At 35.9% G+C, this 23,568-nt stretch overlaps 1 protein-coding gene across 1 annotated transcript; it reads right to left on the bottom strand.

Annotated features, from left to right (window-relative positions):
• Nucleotides 1-727: 727 nt before the first annotated feature.
• GNRHR (gonadotropin releasing hormone receptor) lies at nucleotides 728-15,116 on the bottom strand. Its single transcript, XM_060298696.1, has 3 exons — nucleotides 14,492-15,116; nucleotides 1,085-1,308; nucleotides 728-860 (listed from the first exon to the last, which is right to left on the bottom strand). The coding sequence occupies exons 1-3, from the start codon at nucleotides 15,011-15,013 to the stop codon at nucleotides 728-730; spliced, it is 879 nt and encodes a 292-aa protein (XP_060154679.1). The 5' UTR covers nucleotides 15,014-15,116.
• Between the last annotated feature and the right edge of the window lie 8,452 nt (nucleotides 15,117-23,568).

The raw sequence follows: 23,568 nt of genomic DNA on the forward strand, positions 1-23,568 counted from the left end.
TGAACCTATTTGCAAGGCAGAAATAGAGACCCAGCTGTACAGAAGAAATGTATGGACACCAAGGTGAAATGAATTGGGAGACTGGGATTGACATATATACACTAATATGTATAAAATAGATAACTAATGAGAACCTGCTGTGTACCACAGGGAACTCTACTCAATGCTCTGTGGTATCCTAAATGGGAAGGAAATCCAAAAAAGAGAGGATATATGTATACATATTGCTGATTCACTTCACTGTACAGGAGAAATTAACACAACATTGTAAAGCAACTATACCCCAATTAAAAACAAAAAAAATAGATAACCAACAAGGACCTGCTATGTAGCACAGGGAACTGTGCTCAATACTCTGTAATAACCTAAATGGGAAAAGAATTTGAAAAAGAATAGATACATGTATATGTATAACTGAATCACTTTGCTATACATCTGAAACTAACACAGCATTGTTAATCAACTATACTACAATATAAAATTTTAAAAATTCATAAATTTTAGTATTTGAGAATGCACCAGATTCTTAAAGCAAAAAGGCACAACTGCATCTGTGAAGTTAAAGATGAAATAGTCAATTACACGTTCAAGTTCACATACTCAACATACAAATGTGCATAGTGTGTGGATACATTTTGTGGGTACAGGAGATTTGAATGTGATACAGAAAAGCTTAACTTTAACAAGTCTATTGGCTACCATTTAACAAGTTGTACTTTGCTACATTCTAGACATTAGGTGTTTGATAGAGCTTTGTGATGGACCAGCAGGAACAAGTTGCCGATGCTTCTATCGGGTAATTGTCCCGATAGAAGACAATTACTCTATCGAGTAACTGTCCTTTCATTTTTAATTTCATGCTGCAAATTTATAATATTGGGAGTATTAAATTACCTCATATCTAAATTGGGGATAATAAAAGTATTGCCTCATGGGTTGATTCTGAATATTAAAAGAGTTAATTAATATACGTAAACTGCTTAGAACAGTATCTAGCGCATCGTAAGTGCCACTCTGCTTCTGTGCTTTGAGTATTGCTGTTAAAAGCTGTCTACCCCCAATTAACACCAAATCTAAGGAATACGTACTGTGGGGATCCTGATGAAGGACGCTTGTCAGGGTGAAGATGATCTTTGCATTGCAGATCAACATGATGAGAAGAGGGATGATGAAGAGGCAGGTGAAGGTGAAAAAGTTATAAAAGGCTTGATGCCACCATTGTGGAAAACTGCAGTGTGTTACACATTGAGAGAAACCTTCTGTCTGTCCAGAGTCATCTTCTAAATGGATCATCCTGAAGATGTATAACTGTATAAGAAAATTTTTAAAAAAGTGATGTTGCTTATTTTCAAACAGTATTTGCAAGTTTTCTTGCAAGTTTTCTCTTCTGTATTCTGCTAACCTTCTAACATGTTGTTGCCCAAAGCAACTGCTAAGTATCTTGATATTCTTTTGGCATTTCTACAAAAAGTTATAAGTGGATTTTTACTTAAAATATGTTTGGGTAATGTGAATGGATCTGTAGGATTTTGGATTTCTTTTGCAATTATTTCAACCTCGCAGCACAATCATCAACCAAAGATTTAAACCTTGTTTGTATTTCAATTTCAGATGCTATTATGCTGAATAAACTTTTTGCGAGTGATTTTGCAAGTGATTTTATTGTTATATCCTCAGCACATAAAACTGTGTCTGGTATTTAGAATATACCCTCAAAATACAAATTTAGATTTTATTTTTGAGACAAAATCTCATTAAAATGGTCATAAAACATGAACAGACAGTTCACAGAAAAGATATAACAGTGGCCCTTAATCATGTGAAAAGATGTTCAACCTCACTTATGAGAGCAGTGCCAATCAATTAAGGCTACAATGATATGCCATCTTCCACTATCAAGATTGGCAAAATTAAAAAAAAAATAGCACACTTTCATGGTAAGGCTGTAGGGAAACAGGGACTCATACATTGCTAATGGGAATGCAAATTGGTACAACCATTAAGGAGGGGAATTTGGCAATAACTAGCATAACTACATATGCATTTACCTTTGACTCAGCAATCTGACATTCAGGAATTTACCCTGAAGATACACCCCTACTTCCATTATATGAAAATACATATGCACAAGATTATCCATTGATGCATTGCTTATAACTGAAAAACATTGAAAATAATCTAAATAACAATTCATTGAATAGTAACTGAATAAACTACAGTTGGCCACACAATTGGGTGCTGTACAATTGTAAAAAAAGAGTAAGGGTAACTTGTGTGTGTGTGTGTGTGTGTGTGTGTGTGTGTGTGTTTGCGTGTGTACACATAAATACATTTATTCCAGCTCTGCCTATGGAGAGAGCCTAGGAATAATGACATCTGAGTAGCAATGAGCACACTCAGCACTCCAGCACCCAGATCTTGTTTTCTAAGTATCATTCTCTATCAGAAGGAACCAGACCTAACTGGAGAAATGGGTGATCCCAAGGCTGGGGAAAGCAAAGTACAATATGTCCTTGGAACAGCTGTTGTGCTGAAAAGTCAGGAAATGCCCAGAGAATGATGGAGCATGTGAAAAATGTTCAGGCACCAGCTTGAAAGAGCTTCAGTTGGCCAAATCTGGGATAATTTAAGCATGAAAACAAACAAACACTGATAGAAAACAATGATAAACTATCGAATAAAGAAAGAAACCATGACTCCATGCTGATATAAATTACAAACCAACAACGACAAATAAATGGGGAGAGGAAAAAGCTCTTTACTGTAGAAAGTCAATGAATAAATGTAAAAGGTATAGTGGAAGTAGTGATTACCATTTTGTAATCACTATAATAATAATTGATTCAGGCAAGAATCACCAATGGATGGTAAAAATATGGGTGTAAGTTTGAGGAGAGTAGTTTATTTATAGCATCTCAAAGTATCTACCTGCAGGATACATGTCATTATAACGTTATTATAAAATAATAACTTTACTAGTCAAGAAATAACCAAATAATTAACATTGCCAATAATGGGACCAATTGACAGTTTCTGCTTCCTTCTAGAATGTGCTGCTATGTCACCTCTTAGGTATTTTTTGCTAAAAGTGTGTGGATGAAGAATGTCACCTACCATATCAGTAAACAAAGAATGTTGTGGCCATCAAGCCATAGCCCCTGCAGCCACCCCCGACTGTGCACACTGAGGGCATTCAGGATGGAAGAAGGCAGGATACTGGCTCTAGATAGTTAAGGTGCATTTCAAAGGGATGATTTCAATAAGTCTGGACTCTTGCACCTTCCCATACTTAGAAAAGCACTAAATTCATTAACTTGAGATATATCATTTTTCTTTAATTAACAATAATCTTTTGATGTTCCGACTACCTGTTTTTTGTTGCAAAACAACCTATACATCCTGGCTCCTCCCTTGCTTCTTGGGAATATTCCCTCAGAGTTATCTGAGAGGCTGTCTTCTGGGCTTACATCCTCAGAAAATCTACTGAATAAAACATAATTCTCAACTTTTAGGCTGTACATTTTTTTTCAGTCGACAAGTGCATAACCTGAATCTACCCACGAGCAAACATCAGACAAACTCAAATTGAGGGGCATTCTACAAAATAATTGGCCTGCACTCTTCAAAAATGTTAGCATCATGAAATTCAAAGGAAGACCAAGGAATGGTTCCAGTTTAAAGGAGACTAAAAAGACATGGCAACTGAATCCCTCGCATAATCTTGGATTTTCTTTTGCTAAAAGGGATATTATTGAGACAGCGAGTGAGATATGGATAAGGTATATAGATAAAAAATAGCACTGTATTAGTGATAATTTCCTGATTTTGATAATTAGTACTGTGGTTATGTGCTAGAAAAAACACAATGAAGTATTGAAAGGGACGTCATGTCTGAACTTACTTTTAAACAATCCAGAAAAAAATGTACACAAGAGAGAGAATAAGGCAAATAAACAAATGTAGTAAAATGTTAATATTTGGGGAATCAAGGGAAAGGTATCCTAGAAATCTTTGTATGATTCTTGCAACCTTTCTCTAAATGTGAAATTATGTTAAAAAAAGAACAAGTTGAGTTAACTATTAAGGAAACGTTGCAAGTGGTTTTCAAAAACAAGTTTTAGTGGACATTTATTTATCCTTTCCCCATCCATCAAGCACATTTCTGACTTCGTCATTTCCAAGATTTTCTACTGAAAAACTTCGTTTTACCATGAAACATTAAAATGAAAAGAGTGCCCAAGCACTTAAAAACTGATAGCAAGTTAATTCAAGCAAAAATGTTACAGGATTTTTTAAGCAAATGAGGGAGAGTATACATTTTCATTAGTTTTGATTAAATTAGTAAATTTAAATTACATTTAATTAACTTAATAGGCCCAGAATTTCTTTCCTTTTGGGGAGGGCTGGAGTGGGAGTAGATTATGCCTTAAAAAAAATACTGTTTTTCCTCTTTGCTTGTAGAGTAGAAAAATTTTACTAAATGTAAAATATAATAAAATATATACAAATGTAATAAAATGTAAGTAAGTATAATACAAAATATAAACCTATTTCTTTTATTTGTAGTTAAAATGTTGATTTTCAGTTTCAGATCTTTTCAGCGTCTAGGGCAAAAAAGAATTTTAAAATCAATCCACTAGAGGACGCCAATGATCATATTATCTACCTTAAGTCGAAACGACATACATTCAGCTAATTCTATTTTATGATCCAGACCAACTTTTTCCACATTACAAAGTGACCCTTTCAGTTTTTCCATACTTCTTTGCAAACTGACCTTTAAAGTTCAGTTTGAATTTGACTCAACAGGTGTTGTGAGTTGAAATCCTTGGAAGAGTTCCTTCGCATAGAATCGGAGAGTCCTATATTTCTTAAAAATCTTTTTCTCTCTACCTCTCCAATCAGCCTTGGAACCAGATGACCCGAATTTGATTTTCTGCTCTGCACTGGGTCACATTTTCACTTTAATATTTCACGTTTTTAAGTTATAACGATGAAACTTTCAATAAAATTGACTTTATAGTACTATGATTTGAATTTGGTTGTCATCTTTATTTATGTAACAAATGTTACTTTTTAAAGCAACTCCTTGGTCAAAAAACTATACTAGGCACACTCTGTTGTAAAAGATGACCTTCATATATCCTGCCATCAGGGAATTAAATTTTTGGTAGGGGAGATATAGCATGTATGTGACATCTGTAATACAAGATAGACTATGATAAGTTCCCAAGGAGAAGTATCGTGTTATGAAAATTCAGAATCTTACTTGTCCATAAATTAATGTTTTAGGCTTGGTTCCGTTTATTTTCAGCTCCAAGGCCATGTTCATTTGAATGATTAATATAAGGTTCCACTTTACTTCCTGTGGTTCTTTTGTCCTTGGATCATATTTTTAAAATTTCTTTATGTTTCTTTACTCTCATGCCTGGCCCCAGTTCTCATCAGTGTTTGCTTTATTTTGCCCTCAACAATAGCAATCTGTTTTCCATATTTACAGTCCTTGCAGATGCTATTCCTCATAGCATATTATTTTTAACCTTCACCTTACCCACGCTAGTGACAACATGACCTAATCTTTTCCAAAGGTGATTAACTTTAGATGATGTGCTTCAGGTTCCTCTCATCTATAAAAGGGAGATATTAATAGTATCTGCCTCTAGGAGCTGTCATGACAATAACAAGTGAATACTTACACTTAGAGTAGTGCCTGGCACACAACACTATGTAAATTATAATCATTATTAAAATAAAAATTTAGAGGCACACAACTTATAAATATGTATCTCATATATATGATATATATGTGTGTGTGTGTGTCTGTGTTTTTTGGCCGTGCCATGGGGCATGTGAGATCTTAGTTCCCTGACCAGGGATTGAACCTGTGCCCCCTGCATTGGGAGCACAGAGTCTTAACTGTTGCACTGCCAGGGAAGACCCTCTGATCTCTCTCTCTCTTCTTTTTTTAATAATTTGTAAGAGTCTTTTTTTTTAATTAATTACTTTTTGTCTGCTTTGGGTTTTCGTTGCTGCGCACAGGCTTTTCTCTAGCTGTGGCAAGTGGGGCCTACTCTTTGTTGTGGTGCGCGGGCTTCTCATTGCGGTGGCTTCTCTTGTTGCAGAGCATGGGCTCTAGGTGCACTGGCTTCAGTAGTTGTGGCACATAGGCTTAGTTGCTCCGCGGCATGTAGGATCTTCCTGGACCAGGGATCAAACCTTTTCCCCTGCATCGACAGGCGGATTCTTAACCACTGAGCCACCAGGGAAGTCCGTCCCTCTGATATCTCTTAACTATCTATTCTCACCTTAAGATTTTCCTGTCTTTTTCTTCTTCAGCCTCCTACAGAAAGAAAGAAAATAGACAATATTGTATAGTGCGATATATTGTAGTCATTAAAAACTCTGGGTATGGAGCTAACTGGATGTACTGACATCTCCACTTACTAGATGGTAATCTTGGCCATGTTACATCACATTCATAATCTTAGTTTATTCATGAATAAAATAAAGATAATAATTGTATCTAATTTATACGGTTATTGGGAGCCTTACATGAAGTAATGAACACAGAAGGGAGTTCCCTGGTGGCCTAGTGGTTAGGATTCTGGGCTTTCACTGCTGCGGCCTAGATGCAATCCCTGCTTGGGGAGCTGAGACCCCTCAAGCCGTGCAGCATGGTTGAAAAAAACAAAACAAGACAAAACAAAAACACAATACAGAAGAGGGACTTTCCTGGTGGTCCAGTGGTTAAGACTCTGCACTCCCAATGCAAGGAGCCCACGTTCGAACTAGATTCCGCATGCTGCAACTAAAAGATCCCTCATCCCGCATGCTGCAACTAAAGATCCCACAGGCGGCAAAGAAGATCCCTCATGCCTCAACTAAGACCTGGCACAGCTAAATAAATAAATATTAAAAGAAAACCCACAGAAGCATTTAGCACAGTTCCTGGCACATATTTATGTACTGAATAACTATTATTTATCAAAATCATCATCATTATTGTTATTTTTGCTATTAGCATGCTATTACTATGTTCCAGTACTGTTTTGGGCATATTGTACATGTGTAACGAGTATTTATTGAATTTAAACTGCTTGTCAAGTTCAGAAGTGCATCCTAGCCCTGTAAATTCTGTGTGTAACAGGCAAGCCTCCACATTTATTCAGACCACATGTCTTTACACCAAAGAATAAAGGATTGCTCATATACAACAGACCCTCCAAATCTGTGGGTTCCACATCTGCAGATTCAACCAACTGCAGATGGAAAAATATTTGGAAAAAAAATTTCAGAAAGTTCCAGAAAGCAAAACTTGAATTTGCCAAGCTCCAGCAACTATTTACATAACACTTACATTGTATTTACAATTACTTACCTAGCATTTACACTGTATTAGGTATTATAAGTAATCTAGATTTAAAGTATATGGGAGGATGTGCGTAGGTTACATGCAAATACTATGCCATTTTATATAAGGGACTTGAGCATCTGGGAAATTTATTATCTGCAGCCACGGGGTGGGGTAGGGGGAGAGGGAGGATATCCACGAACCAATCCCCCAGGACACTGAGGGATGTCCATATCTTCCCTGCAGGCCTGGGTTACCTATAGAATTAAAAAGCTGTCAACATGTAATTCACCCTAGTAACACAGATAAACTAATGATGTGAACTCTATCTGCAAATAATTTGCTGCTCTGGAGTTCTTGTGGTCTTAGGTGACTGTCATTGCAAACCTTATTATTTTAAATTAGATATGGACACATCTAATTCAGGAAATATTTTCTTCTTAACATGCACTTACTAGCCTAACCATAGCCGGTTTTAAATCCTTTCAGATTCTGTTTGTTGCCTTGCCTCCCCTCCACTCCTCTCCTCTCCCCTGCCCTTCCCTTCCCTTCCCTTTCTTTTCCCTTCCTTTTCTTCCTCACCCTTCCTCTCTTTCTTCCTTTCTTATCCTGCTTTTAGACACGATACTTCCAAGAGTGGAATCATTGTGCTCTGGCATATAGAGCTTTCAGAGTGAGTAGGACAGCTTGGTGACTAGGGAGTATATTGGCCAAATTTACTTATCAGTCAGAATAAATGTCATAATTTGAGAAATATGAAGTAATCTTTATATAAGCAATTTTCTTTGCTGTTTCTTAAATAATTATTAGATTTTCATACTCATATTTCCTTATTATTTTTTTCTCCTGACTTCAAAAACCCTGTTATGAAGGAAGTAATGAAGATAGGAAAAGAGGAAAGAATGAACATTGAGTGTTTAAGTATAGTCTTGTACTGGATGATTTTATATATCTTACTTGTTACAATTGAAAATTACAAAAGAATTGTAATTCTTTACAATTACCCTTTTAAACTTAGTTAATTTACTCAGATAGCTGGTAAGAGACAGCATTGAGATCTGAAACCAGCTTTGTTTAAATCCAGTATTCATGCTATTTTGACTATCCCATTGCCTTTCAGACTTGCAATGGGATCTGAGGTCTTCAGAGACTATGACCAAGCAGAGGACTGGGGCTCCTTTATCCCTATTTGACCATAGCAAGTCCACTTATATCTGTTTCATTTACTGAAGCTCCACATAGAATTCCGTTTTAAAAGAAAATTCCATTACTAGCAAAAAGTATGACATTTTGGCCACACTATGCTAAAACTTCTGAAAATATATCCCCAAATCATCATAGAACACTGAGGTTATTAGGAGGTGGAAAAACAAGGTGGTCAGTTTGAAATTTGGTCATTCTGAGCTCTAGCAAAATGTCATAAATTCTTAGATTCCTGGCAATGTGACAACTAGCTCGTTAGCTTTTTTCTTCATTCAACTTAGGTATGAATTACTCAAGTGATAGAATATCAATATATGCACCAAAAGATGAAGATAAAAGTCATCCTTTCAATGTAAATTGGCCACGACAGGATGCGCCTTTGTCAATGGGCTTCTTCGTGGAGCATTGTGAAGCGTGAGGTGTACTCACTCTGTATCCCATGGTCTGGAAATAAAAAGCCCTCCCTACCTCTTGTCTTCCCCATCAAATACACATAACATTAGTCACAGGGTTGAAACTTCTTTTATTCAGAGAGAGAGCAGAGAGCTATTATAAAAAGATAAACTGGACTTAGTGAAGAGACAGGAGTCCAACAGGCCAAGTGGCATTGGGCAAACAATTAATCCCTTTAAACCAGTGCTTTTCAAACTGCGGGTTGTACCCATCAGTTGGTTGTAATCAGCATTAAAAAATGAAATGGAACAGAGTAGAATATTTATTTTATGAAAACTTTTCTCAGTTATAAGTGTGTGAGAGAGACAAAGTCTTTATGTAGTATGTATATCTTTCTGTTACTGTCAAAAAAGTTTGAAGGACATTGCTTTCCAAGGTTCTCTTTGTATGTTCTCTTATATGTGAAATGGGGACAATAACACAGCTTTTATGTACCTCACAGAGTCAATGTAAATACCAAATAAGATTCTGACTGTGTGGTTTTTCAGGAAACTTCAGCAAAGTGCTTTATAAATTTAAAGTGTTGCTGAAATCAAAAATGGGTCATTTGTTTTACGAAATGAAAGAGTACTACCATTTTCTGTGGCCCACATTCACACAAATCTCTCAGGTAGAGTAATGTATTTGAGCTCAGCCTATTACATGAAATTCCTAAACAATTCGAAAATTAATTTCATATTTTCTTTTCATTACATCAAGACAGATAAGTATTTGGCATTTTCTTTCTGTTATTGCTGTGATATACTTAGATGAAAATAATTGAATTAATACATCAATATTTTATTTATAGTCTCTGGGAGAGTCCTTTAAAAGAAAGTGAAATTCTGGGTTTGTGTTTGTTATTATCACAAATTGACTTATTTAGACTTTTGTTTAGACTTCCATTTGCATCAATATCCCAAATTACCAAATGCTTTCCAAATAGCTCTTTTACTAGCCTGCCTTCTCTCCCCCTTCAAACAAACAGACAGGCAGACAAACAAACAAACCCTTCTGTTCCCAACCTACCTGTCTATTTCCAATGATTTTAAAACTCCTTGGCTAAAAATATTGGAACTTTATTTTACTTTGGTCTATTACTAACCCCCCTAAATCCAATTTGTTGCCAAGCTTTGTTTTTTTGGTTGAAAAGTCCCTCATAAATACTATCAACCTCCTCTAACACCATCCTAGCCTCCAACCTAACTACCTCATCACCAGATGACCTGAAAAGGCTTCTTTGCCTCTCTCCACTCTATTTGGTTTATATAATTTTCTCAAAAGATTTTTGTTAAAAATCATTTTAATAATGTACAACATGATGGCTACAGTTAACACTGATGTATGATGTCTAGAAAAGTTGTTGAGAGTAAATCCTAAGCATTCTCATCACAAGGAGAAAATTTTTTTTTCTTTTTACTGTATCAATATGAGATGATGGATGTTAGCGGAACCTATTGTGGTAATCATTTCACAATATATGTAAATCAAACTATCATGCTGTATCCCTTAAACTTATACAGTGATGTATATCAATTATTTCTCAATAAAACTGGAAATAAGAAAAAAAAAGCAAAAAAAAAATTTTACTCTTTGCACAGGACTCATGAAGGCTATATGGCTTCTGCATTATTTTCAGAATTTCCCCTGGATATTCGTGTCTTCTGTTATATACATCCATTCCACCCCCAATGATTGATTCATTTATCCAAACTTTTTTTTTCTTTCTTTCTTTCTTTTTTTTGTAAAAGGTGAAAGGTCTACTTGATCTGGAGAGAAACGGGAGTATCCAAACATTTAAAATTTCTATTTTTGTTGGGTATCTCATTGTGTACTGTGAATATTAAGTTGAACATAACAGTCTTCACTGTTGTAAGAGCAAATACCATAATGGAAAAGACAAACAAATACATAATCATAATGTTTTCTGACAAAGAAATAATGTGCCATGAGGTTAAAGGAAAGACAGTAACCACCAAATCTAATTTCCTGCTACTCTCAACTCTCAGTCTTTCACTTCAGCCAAACAAGTCTCCTATGAAAATTAATCACTTTTCAACCTTTGCTGAGAAATATATGTGAACCTTGGCTTACTTTTTCCATCCAAAAATCATTCATCTTTAAAAACTCAGTTCATCCTTCTTTTACCCTAAAACCTTCCTTCACCATTTCAACTCTTGTTCATCTCTCTCTCTCTCTTCTTACACTTCTAGTACATTTAAAAACTTTTTGGTACATAGTTATATTCATTTTATGTAAGTTTTGTCTCTACAACTGAATGACACTTTCTTTGAGGGCTGTTTCTTTGTTTCATCAGTACCGGGCTCAGTGTTGGGAACCTAACTTGTGTTTATCTTTTCTAAGAAAACTGGACAATACACAGCACTCCTACTTTAAAGAAGTACAATGGAAAATTTCAGAACATAAGCCTTTGCTAAGCAACCTCATTTTAAGTGACATATTTGCTAAACTAATTCTTGTATATGCAGTCACTGTGAGAATAATTGTAATATGCTTTTTTTCCAGGGGAATGAAAGCATTTTGGTTTTTCCCATTTCTTCTTCAATAAAACACACACTGATGTACAAAAAAATGTTAAGTGAGGAATTGGCGGGAGAATTTAGATATCTAGCTTTCTAGTGCAAGAAAATGCACTAGGAAGAGAGAAAAAAAATTTTTTGAGGGTTACAAATATTCAGATTTTATTATAAATTAATAATAAATTCAGATTTTATTATAAATTATAAATATTCAGATTTTATTATAAATAAAATACTGTTTTTTTAAACATAAAAGAATGCCAAGTGTTGCTTTTTATTTACTACCCTGGAGAGCAAGACTGTAGATTTTAAGGCAAATAGCTAAAGTGAAGGCACATGGAAAAGGGCCACAGTTGGAATTAAAAGGGAAAATTTCAGGGAATAGCTATGTATGTTCCCTGTGACACCCAGCATTCTGCCGCAGCCACCTTGTCAATTTTATTAATAAAATACAGGTAACTAGAACTATACAATAAAATAATGACTATATTGCAGGAGTGTAATTAAGGTATCATCTTATAAATAACTTTTATTTTAAAAGTAAGATTCTGCTTATGTGTCCTGGCTATTGTAAATAGAGCTGCAATGAACATTGTGGTACATGACTCTTTTTGAATTATGGTTTTCTCAGGGTATATGCTCAGTAGTGGGATTGCTGGGTCACATGGTAGTTCTGTTTTTAGTTTTTTAAGGAACCTCCATACTGTTCTCCATAGTGGCTGTATCAATTTACATTCCCACCAACAGTGCAAGAGGGTTCCCTTTTCTCCACACCCTCTCCAGCATTTATTGTTTTTGATGATGGCCATTCTGACCGGTGTGAGGTGATATCTCATTGTAGTTTTGATTTGCATTTCTCTAATGATTAGTGATGATGAGCATTCTTTCATGTGTTTGTTGGCAATCTGTATATCTTCTTTGAAGAAATGTCTATTTAGGTCTTCTGCCCATTTTTTGGATTGGGTTGTTTGTTTTATTGGTATTGAGCTGCATGAGCTGCTCATAAAGTTTGGAGATTAATCCTTTGTCAGTTGCTTCATTTGCAAATATTTTCTCCCATTCTGAGGGTTGTCTTTTCATCTTGTTTATGGTTTCCTTTGCTGTGCAAAAGCTTTTAAGTTTCATTAGGTCTCATTTGTTTGTTTTTATTTCCATTTCTCTAGTATATATGGACATATATACACTACCAAATGTAAAATAGATAGCTAGTGGGAAGCAGCCGCATAGCACAGGGAGATCAGCTTGGTGCTTTGTGACCACCTAGAGGGGTGGGATAGGGAGGATGAGAGGGAGGGAGATGCAAGAGGGAAGAGATATGGGGACATATGTATATGTATAACTGATTCACTTTGTTATAAAGCAGAAACTAACACACCATTGTAAAGTAATTATACTCCAAAAAAATGTTAAAAAAATAAAAATAAAATTCTGTTTAAAAATATACCACACAGATGGAAAAGGAGAAAAGAAACAACAACAAATCCCCAAAATTTCACTGTGGCCTAAGACTTAACTGGAGTGAACCTGACCCATAGGCTAGATGGAAAACTACCTTAACAGTCTATCTTCAGTCCTTTTCCTGCAACCTTGACCAAAACGTCTGTTAGGATGTGGCCACTTAACAAGAGGAACTAGCTAGCAAACACTGATGTGAACACTTGGCAAGAAAGAGCCACGCTTCCTGTTATAAAAGAGGCCTGAGAGGAGGAACAGAGTGGAAGCTTAGGAGAATGCCAGGTCAAAACACTGGTGAGTCAAATCTGGGATGCAAGGAGGAGATGGAAAGGGGAAGAACTAGGTTAGACCACCTCTCCGTCTCTGCCTTTCCGCAGCACAATCCCTGATGCCCTACAAGTACTTAGTAATTATGCAGCCCCTCATCAAAATGATCCATCCAGCTCAAACAGTTGCCAGAAGGTTTTAATGTCTTGCACTATTTAGTGAGTCCTGTGTGACAGTTTTTGTTTGTTTGTTGTTTTTATGCCACCTGGCCAGTTTAGAATGTCTAGATAAATTTCCATTTGTAGTGACAAGTTTTTGGAGAATCACAGTAAACTCTGACTTTACTTCTTGACACATCCTTGTACCCTGGGTTCACCGTAGAGTACATTTACAAGCATAGAGACAACTTGTTCATCTGTTATTAAAGGATCTTTGTCCTTTTCAAGAATGTGTCCTTTTCTTCAGAGATCTGACTGTTGAAAAGGCAGATTCTGCAGGTCAGTCAATCAGGTTGCCTCTGACGAAGACAGTCTGGAGAGATATCTGCTTTCTATAGGAGAGGGCCTTGCCTGAAGCAACAGTCTTATAGTTTTTCTAACAGCATGTTACAGTCTAGCCTACCTCCAGAAAAGCTCAAGTCAACCTCAGGGAAATGTTCAAATTTCCAAAAGTCTGAGATTTCCCACATTTCCTCTTTATTCAATCGCACATAGCTGCAAACTGCAAAACAACATACTAATCAAGTATAGTTCTCTCTAAGCTGCAATGACAGAAGACTCAAGAAGCCCCAAGTAAAACAAGGTATACGTACTTTCTACCTATGCAAATTTCATTGTTCCTAAAGGTTCTCTCAATTTACCATGTCAACCTGAGTGAAAGGAAAAGTAGATGGAAGAATAGAATGGGGATGTGGTCAAATTTGAGAATAGCTACATTTTCAGGGAGCATTTACTAGGTACCAGGGATTATGATAGACACTTTAACACACTATTCATTTAATCATCACAAAAGGTGCATAAAGTAGGCATTACCTCCATTTTATAAATGAAGGAACTGAAACCCAGAGGGGTTAAGACATTTGCCCAAGGTAACAGAGTAGAGCCAGGATTAAATTCCACACTCTGACTTCCAGAACCCAAGCTCTTAGAGATAATACAATACTGCCTTTGACAAGACCTTCATTCAAGTTTATATAGGCAATCTGTGATCTCCATGTCCTAAAAAGTTTATGATACTGGTTTACCTGTGGTCCAGCAAAGATGCTACTGAGGAGCCAGGCCAAGCCAATCATGAGCTGTCCGAGCTTGTTGTTGCTTTTCACAGCTAGGGGCCTCGTGATGGCCAGAGAGCGGTCCAGGCTGATCACCACCATCACGAAGGCGGGGGCGTACATGGAGAAAAGCTTCAGATAGCTGAGGACTTTGCAGAGGAGTTCTCCAGCATACCATTGCACAGTGATGTTCCACATTCCGTCCAGTGGCATGACAATCAGAGTCTCCAACAGGTTGGCTAAGGTCAAATGTTTTAAAAGCACTTTCATTCTTGAGAGTTTTTTCCCTTTCTCTTTCCTTTGAGTCCACTTCTGAAGTTTCAACAAGAAAGAAGCATTGAAAGTTGTGGAGAGTAGAAAAAGGAAGAAAGTAACTGTCACTCGAATCTTTCCAGATAAGGTCAGTGTGGGGAGGTTGCCCTGTGTCAGCGGGATGCTGCTGTTGATTGCTGAGCAGTGATTTTGATTCTGTTCAGGAGAGGCACTGTTTGCCATCCTTCACGGCTGATATAGCTTCAAAACTTGTGTTTCTGGCACTTCTGATGTTTTAATTGTAATTGCACTCAAAGTCCTGTTTTATTTCAGCCTTCTTTAAAGAGAAACGTCACGGGTTTATATTTACGTCAAAATTTGTCCCTGAGATACTTTATATTTAAAGTGAAAGATCAAGGTGAACTTGTTTTGTGGGCTTATAATCCAACAGAGTGCTAAAGCGAGCAAACACTTTCTGAGGGCCAAATGTAACTGTAGTATCTCAGCAGATGGCCTGGTTTCCACCACATTTTTCTTAAGTGAAGAAGGACGTTTGAAACTTAATTTTATATTTAAAATTCACTTATGATAGTGTTCAAATAACTCTAATGAAGAGATTTTCTAAAAACTATTACATGTCAATAGATGCAAAATGAAAAAGAAGAAAAATACTAAAAAAAGAACTTGATCCAGTTAAACTTTGTTGTTTTAAGAAACTAATATATTTCTCAAAAACGTTTGTTTTCTTTTCAATCGCAAACTGCTGAGCATTCAAACACTAGATAAATAGATTTATTTAAAACCATCCTCCACGAAACACCAAATTAATGCCTTAACAGTTAGAATCAATTTGATCTGATACAAATTGGGCTGCATTCAAATTTACCAGTTTTAACAGTCAGATTATCCATGCTTAAGTTAGAGTAAAATCATTAACTATTTTTTCTGTTATTGCCTTGATTTCATAATTGTCTAAATATTATACCTGCCATTATTGTGCATATTGCATAAGGTGACTAGGTATTGGAGAGAATACTGTATAAATGCTGTAACCACATCTATGTATGTTTATATATAATATGAATATTTGTTTATATCCCTTTATATGCAATCTGATTGTTTCACATTAGGGTCACTTAGAAACTTTCTCTGTGTTGTTGCTTTAACTTTCATGATGAGTGCTTGATGATGTTGTTTACTAATACTGGTATGACTTAGATTGGAATTTATTAAATCACCAGCTTGATTTGTCTTATGTCAACTAGTTTGCTTCTGTGGCAGCCAAAGAAGGAATAATGTTAAGAATAAAGGTGGCTATTTTAATTTAGATGGTCCATTCTTGTTGGTTCATTTATTTGTTTGTTCTGTCTTATATTCATTTATTTAATAAATAATTACTAAATACCTGCTATATATACTCTCTTGGCCTTAGCAGGTGATTAAAACGTGAATATGGGTAGGCTTCCCTCGTGGCGCAGTGGTTGAGAGTCCGCTTGCCAATGCAGGGGACACGGGTTCGTGCCCCGGTCCGGGAAGATCCCACGTGCTGGGGAGCGGCTGGGCCCGTGAGCCATGGCCGCTGAGCCTGCGCGTCCGGAGCCAAAACGTGAATATGGCATCAACCAGGCCCTGAAGGAACCTATTTGGTACTACAGAAGATTAGACAAGAGGACTGGATTTACCTTATGTGCCTCCTCAGTTCCTGCTGTGCTGGCTCCTGGGTCTTGAGCAGCTTAGACCAGTTGCTTACCTGGGTTCCCCTTTGGTTGTTACCACATGCCCAGAAATACTGGCTTTTCTCAATACTTCTAGACTTGGATGAAATATTATACTGCAGGACATGAAATCTGGCTTCTTAAGTGCCTTTCTGAAGGATCTATAAATATTTTCAAATGGATTATTTTGGTCCTGAAATAAACTACTTTAGAAAAATTAGTGGGAGGAATAGATGAATCAGAAATCAAGAGGCATGTGTTTTTTAGAAAAATGTAACAATGCATTTTTAAGCAGAAATATAGCATAAGTATACAGTTCATGCTACTCATTATTTGTGGTAATTCTGTTCTACAGAGTTGCCATGAATTCTGAGTTAGTGAATACTGAACCGTTGCTCCTCGTGAAGATACAGGGTTAGGTTTCTCCAAGCCAAAAACATCATTTGCATCATACAGATTCATTTGCCAATGTCTTTGTAAAACAAGGCCAAACTCATCAGTGTTGAACACCTGCTCCTCCACATAACCCTTTTCCTGTATAACACAGAGCAGATATTTTTAAAATTCTGTAATATAATATTGTAAATCAACTATACTTCATTAAAAAATTCTTCCCAAGATGCGATGCCTGATTTGCAGAAATTACCTCACCTGCAAGTGTGACATTTTTCACACTATATCACCTTTCAAAATGTGCAAACCGGTAACCATAAATTTCTTTGGCTTTCAGTCTCATAACAGTGCTGTCCACTCTACTTTAAAAAATTAGCCCTCATCTCATGAATCCACAAATTTCACCACTTGTGCATGTTTTCTGTGGTTTCATCACAAACTATAGATTTCACCTTAGCACTCTCCGAAGCAGCCTCATGTACAGATCAGAAAATTTCCTCTTCCTTTTTCTGGGTATACCATGGTTTTGAGTCATTGACATTGAACTCATAGGCAGAGCACTATCACTTTTGCCTGACAAGGCCCATATAACACATCCATTTTCTCCATAAGGCACATCACAGCCTTCTTGTGCTTAGGAACACTGGACAGGACTTCAGCAGTATGCTTGGGGGGCCGTTTTAACAGTGAAATCACCAACAAAAAGCACAAACATGGTACTATACATACCATGAAAAATGGGGTACTAAATAAACATGAAAAGGATGCTAGCTTGGAATATGAGAGCTGAAACAAGGAGGCAGAGCATTGCCTTTTTCATCCTTGGCTGGGAAATTGCACCATGGGCAACTCAAGTATTTCCCTATTCTGTGCATGTACATGCCTGGGAATAATCACAAAATCACTATGAATATGATTTTGGGGTTTGAAAGAAATTTTAGCAAATAGATATATTTGCAAATAATAAAGATCAACTATAAATAAGAATTGATGTCAAATAGAATAAAGAAAAATTAAAATTCCCACTAGAACTTCCAAATAATTTAAACTGTATTACAATGAAAATGTTCATAACATTAAAAATAATAGTGTTTTAATCTAGAAGTTCACAATACATTAAAATATATTTGTTGAACTTGAAGCTATTTTGATTTTATATAGAATATTGAAGGCATTTTTTTTCACATCTGAAACTTGTGAACATAAATTTTGTACCTACTGCATTAGCTATAGTAGGTTCCTTAAAATCAAACAGTCTTGATTATAACAATTTATTATTCTGAAAAACTCAAAAGACTTTGCATATATATCATGCCAGTTAATCTGATCGAGGCCATATGCTTGAGACAAAACAAAACAAGGTAACCATTGGATAGATTTTATAAATCTGAAAAGCTATTATATGTGGGTCAGCAACCTAAAGAATAAAGGAAAAAATGTTCACGGTAAAATCTGATTACACTGAGGTATATTTTTCCCTTGCCTTCTACATTTAGGGAAAGAAAAACTGATGCATAAAAGCTTCATTGTATCTTTCTGTTCTATTTCTTTCCCTTTCTCTTTCCAAGATTCAGCTTGGTTGAAACTTCTTCCAATATGTATTAGTCCATCAAAGTAAGAAAAAGGAAGTAAAGGAAGATAACAAAAGAAAGAAAGAAAGGAAGAAAAGAGAAAGAGAAAGAAAAAAGAAAGGAAGAAAAAGAAATGAAGGAAGGAAGGAAAGGAGAAAGAAAGAGAAAGAGAACTTATGACAAAGGCAAAAAGGTGATTGGGGGATGAAGTAGATGGATGGGGAGGGCATTCTCAGAAGCTGGAACAACATGCTCAAATACAATGTTAGGATATTCAATGTGGCTGGAAAAGGGAATCTGAGAACAGGAGTGGAAAAGATGAAGCAGCCATCAGATCAGGAAAATCTATATTATATACTAAGAAGTCTGGGCTTTACCTATGCACAGTGTCTTGAAGGATGGAGTAATACGGTGTAGATATGGCCAGAAAGAAAAAGTGCACTTCAACAAACAGTACTTACTTGTAGTGTTATCTGTGTAATATTGAACTTACCTATTTAATAAACTTGGTAATAATTTATTTATATTCAGTGTATTGAGTTTTCACTATTATTTCGAAGTTCTCATCGTGAACTCTTGCCAGATACTATTTATAGAAGAAATGCCTGAATCTGAAGAGACTCAGTAGTTAAGACACTGGTGCCAGATGGGGAGGCACCATTATCATTGACATTACCTATTGTTTTGTCTCTCTTGTAGAGAGGAAAAGAGAGTCTATGATCACATAGTATACTATCATGCAGATTAGTTCACTTAAACCATCCTTATTTGGAACTGGCATACTTCTTAAATGTGCTAACAATGTAGCTGTTTTCATGTCAAATTATTTTCTAAACATAAATATTGAGTGTTTTGTACTTTTTCCCCCCACAGGAATTTTATATACCTGCTATACACAAGGAAATTAGATAAAGAGGAGTACTATGCCTTAAAGTATTAGTCCATCTTGCTTTTTTCCAAGATATCAAGATATGCATAGTGTGACATTATTTTATGGAAAATCTGATTAAGACAATAAACACACGAAAACATAGAATCTCTGTTGTGAAGTAATATGATTTTGAATAACATTATATTGATTCAGAAGATAGTACATTTTCCACTGGATAATGAACAACTTTTTTTTTTGGTCTACCAGCATTCTTTTTCTGGAAAAGCCCTTCCCTGACCTGAGAAGCTATCAGTAAAAGGCCCCACCTCCTCCACTATGAGTGGTTCCCTGGGCCAATCATAGGCATCTCAGGACTTTTTTCTTTACTCAAGGCAATGGGTAGGAGGGCTCTGTTTTTGAGGGACTGTTAGCCTACCACTAAGGAAAATCTAAGTCTAGAGCCAATAGGCCTGTCTTTACCACCTTAGTAGGTAGTATCTGGCCATGAATGAAGACAGAGGAGAGGAAAGTTAAGATGTGGCTAGAGATCAAGACATTGTTTGAGCTCCTGGATCTAGCCTCAACTCTGCCATTTGTAGATCCTTATATTTTTAATTAAATGAGTCAATATATTTCTTCTTTTCACTTAAGCTACTATTAATTGAGTTTCTGTCACTTGCAACCAAAGAATTCTGGCCAAAATGCATACAGTTTTTTGTTTATTCTTAATTTCTAGACAATAAAAATATAGAAATATTAATTCTGCTATATTTATAACTCAAGGTATATCAAAATATTTTAAAACCAATCAAATAATAAACACACTCTATTAACTCATCCCAAAATTTTATGACAAATATTTCATTTTAGAATACTATGTTAGGCAGATACTTAGTTACAACTATATTACATAACATAGCATAGTTGTTATAAGTGTGGGCTCTGGAATTCAGTTGTCCGATTTTGAATCCCAGCTCAGCTAATTATAAACTCTCTGATCTTGACTTCTCCTTACCTCAGTTTCCTTATTTATAAAATTAAGTTTACAAGGGGACAATCCTCACAAGACTATGGTGAGAGTTCAATGTAATAATACATGTAAAGTGTGCCTGGCACATAGTAAGTGGTCTATGAATATTAGCTACTATTATTAATGCAATTATTCTTTGGGTCCTTGAAAAAAATTATATCATAATGAAGGCTATTATTGGTAGCTGTAGGAATGTCAGTGATGAAAAGAGAAGGGAAAACTGCTATAGAGATAGTGGTGGACTGCAGTCTCGGAAAGCACCCTGATGAAATCGTATTCCAGATAAAAGCCAACTGATCTGCTTATTTGGCAAGTTGGCATGAGGCATAACAGTGAATTTTATAGATATATATGCCATCATCTAGAATTTTTCTATATGGGCAAAAGGAAAGTAAAGTAGAAGCAACATTTTCATATTATTTATTCTGTTTGATAATTTGTATTGTTGAGGAATTTTAAGAGATTGGAGACATGTAATATGGTGTTATTGACATAGTGTATTTAAGCCTAATAATGAAATATAGCCCATGTGTCTGAGGATAATTTTACTATTGTATGTGTATATGTGAGAACTGTCTTCTACCTCACTTTCACATGAAAGAGAAATAGGGACAAATCAACAGTCATCAGCATACGTCAAGGGATCTATCAACGATTATCATGCTGTTGTGCGTCACTCAAGGTGAGGAAGCCATAAATAGAGAAGGGATTAGCGTTGGTACAAAGACTAGAAAGAAAACAGGTAGACAGATTTTCCTGAAAAATTTTTATAGTCTGTATTATTGCAACTCACTAGCCAAAAACCCACCAATATTGGGATCTTGTGGAGTCCATGTGATTCGGCAGGGGATTGTTTATACACTCGGAAGGCCCTTTTGATTTCCCAGCTCAACTACATCAGCCTACATCTGTATTTACTCTCCTTTTCAGACAAATGGATGTATTTGGTTCTTTCCAAGGTTAATCCCCCATCTGTTCTTTGAATCAAGGACCTTGTTCTATGAATAATTGCTTTGTGTATTTGTTTTTTCCTAATATGTCTTCATTTCCTCCACTGTCATTTCTCTCCAGGCATATACATTTTTTTGTTCGTTTGTTTTTGGTCTTGCCTGCGTGAAAAATGACAAACTTTCTGGATTTTAAGACCTCCTCTATTGCCCTAATTATCTTTCTCTCATAGCTGAGTGACTTGAAGTAGTAGTCTATACTGAAGTTTCCAGTTTCTCATTCCATTCTCCACTTACTTCTTTTTTTATTTTAAAATTAAATTATGATTAACATACAGTATTATATGTTTCAGGTGTATAACATAGTGATTTGATTTTTTATACATTATGAAATGATCACTACTGTAAGTCCAGGTACCATCTGGCACCGTACAAAGTTGTTACAATATTATTGACTACATTTCCTATGTGTATGTTACAACCTTATTTATTTTATAGTTGGAATTTTGTATCTCTTAATCTCCTTCACCTATTTCATCTGTTCCCCCACCCCCTCCCCTCTGGTAACCACCAAATTGTTCTCTGTTCCTATAAGTCTGCTTCTGTTTTGTTTTGTTTTTCAGATTCCACATATAAGTGAAATCATATGGTAATTGTTGTTCTGTCTGGCTTATTACACTTAGCACAATACCCTTCAGGTCCATCCATGTTGCTGCAAATGGCAAGATTTCATTCTTTTTTATGGCTGAATAATATTCCTGTGTGTGTGTGTGTGTGTGTGTGTGTGTACACCACATCTTCTTTATCTATTCACCTATTGATGGACACTTATGTTGCTTCCATGTCATATGGTAGTTCTATTTTTAAGTTTTTGAGGAACCTCCATACTGTTTTCCAAAATGGCTGCACCAATTTACATTCCCACCAACAGTGCACAAGGGTTTCCTTGTCTTCACATTCTCTCCATCACTTGTTTCTTGTCTTTTTCATAATTGCCGTTATGACAGGTGTGAGGTGATATCTCATTACGGTTTTGATTTGCATTTCTCTAATGATTACTGATGTTGAGCATCTTTTCATGTGGCAAGAATAGTATGCAATGGGGAAAAGACAGTCTCTTTAATAAATGGTTCTGTGGAAACTGGACAGCTACATGCAAAAGAATGAAGCTGAACCATTTTCTTACACTATATACAAAAATAAACTCAAAATGGGTTAAAGACTTAAATGTAAGACCTGAAACCATAAAACTCCTAGAAGAAAACATAGGCGGTAACCTCTTTGACATTGATCTTAGCAATATTGTTTTGGATATGTCTCCTCAGGCAAGGGCAATAAAAGCAAACATAAACGAGACTATAGCAAACTAAAAATCTTTTACTCAGCTTACTTCTAAATGGTTTTTCCACCAGTGCACCTTTCCAAACTTTACCAATAAGCAATTGTTGAATTTGATAGACACTTTCCAGCACTTATCTTACTTGACCTCTTGATGTCATGTGCCACTAACCATCCCCTTTTTTTCTGATCCCTGGACCCCCGTGAGACCAATTTTTTATGCTTTTCTGTCTTTCTGATCTTTCTTATCTCTTACTGTTAGCCCTTTAAAAGCATGTATACCTGAGTTCTGTTACTTAGCTGCTTCTTATTTTATATACTTTATCTGAGCTATTGTATCCATACTCATGAATTTAACTACCACCCAGATGACAATGACTTTTAGGTATATATCTCTAGACAAACTCTTTCCTGAGCTCAAGGTTTTTATTTACAATGATATAATGGACATATGTACCTGGATATTCCACAGGCATCTCAAATTTAGCAAACCCCAAACTGAACTTTTACCCTCCTTAAACCTGCTCTTTCTCCTATATACCCTCTCTCCAGTTGCTCAGGGAATAATATAGAGTTAGCAGGTATAACTCCATTTTCTTCTTCCTCGTATCTAATCAGTCTCACAGTCCTGGTCACTCAACTGTCTTATGGTCTTTTCATTCTTACTGTGTCTTAGTTGAAGCCCTTATTACCTTTCACAGGCAAAATATTTTAATAGAGCCCACTATCTCTAGCTTTCTTGCTTCTAGTTCATCTGACACTCTGCGTGTATTGAATCTGGCAGTTAGAAAATCATTAGTAATCTTGGCTAGAATACTTTCAATGGACTAGTAGAGCAAACGTCTGCAAGCAATGGGTCAGTGAGTGAATAAATTGAGAATGTGAAACATTGTTGTAAACTATTCTTTAAAGATTTGACCAAGAAGGGAATAA

This window comes from Globicephala melas, chromosome 5, assembly GCF_963455315.2.
Source record: "Globicephala melas chromosome 5, mGloMel1.2, whole genome shotgun sequence".
NCBI classification, from domain to species: Eukaryota; Metazoa; Chordata; class Mammalia; order Artiodactyla; family Delphinidae; genus Globicephala; species Globicephala melas.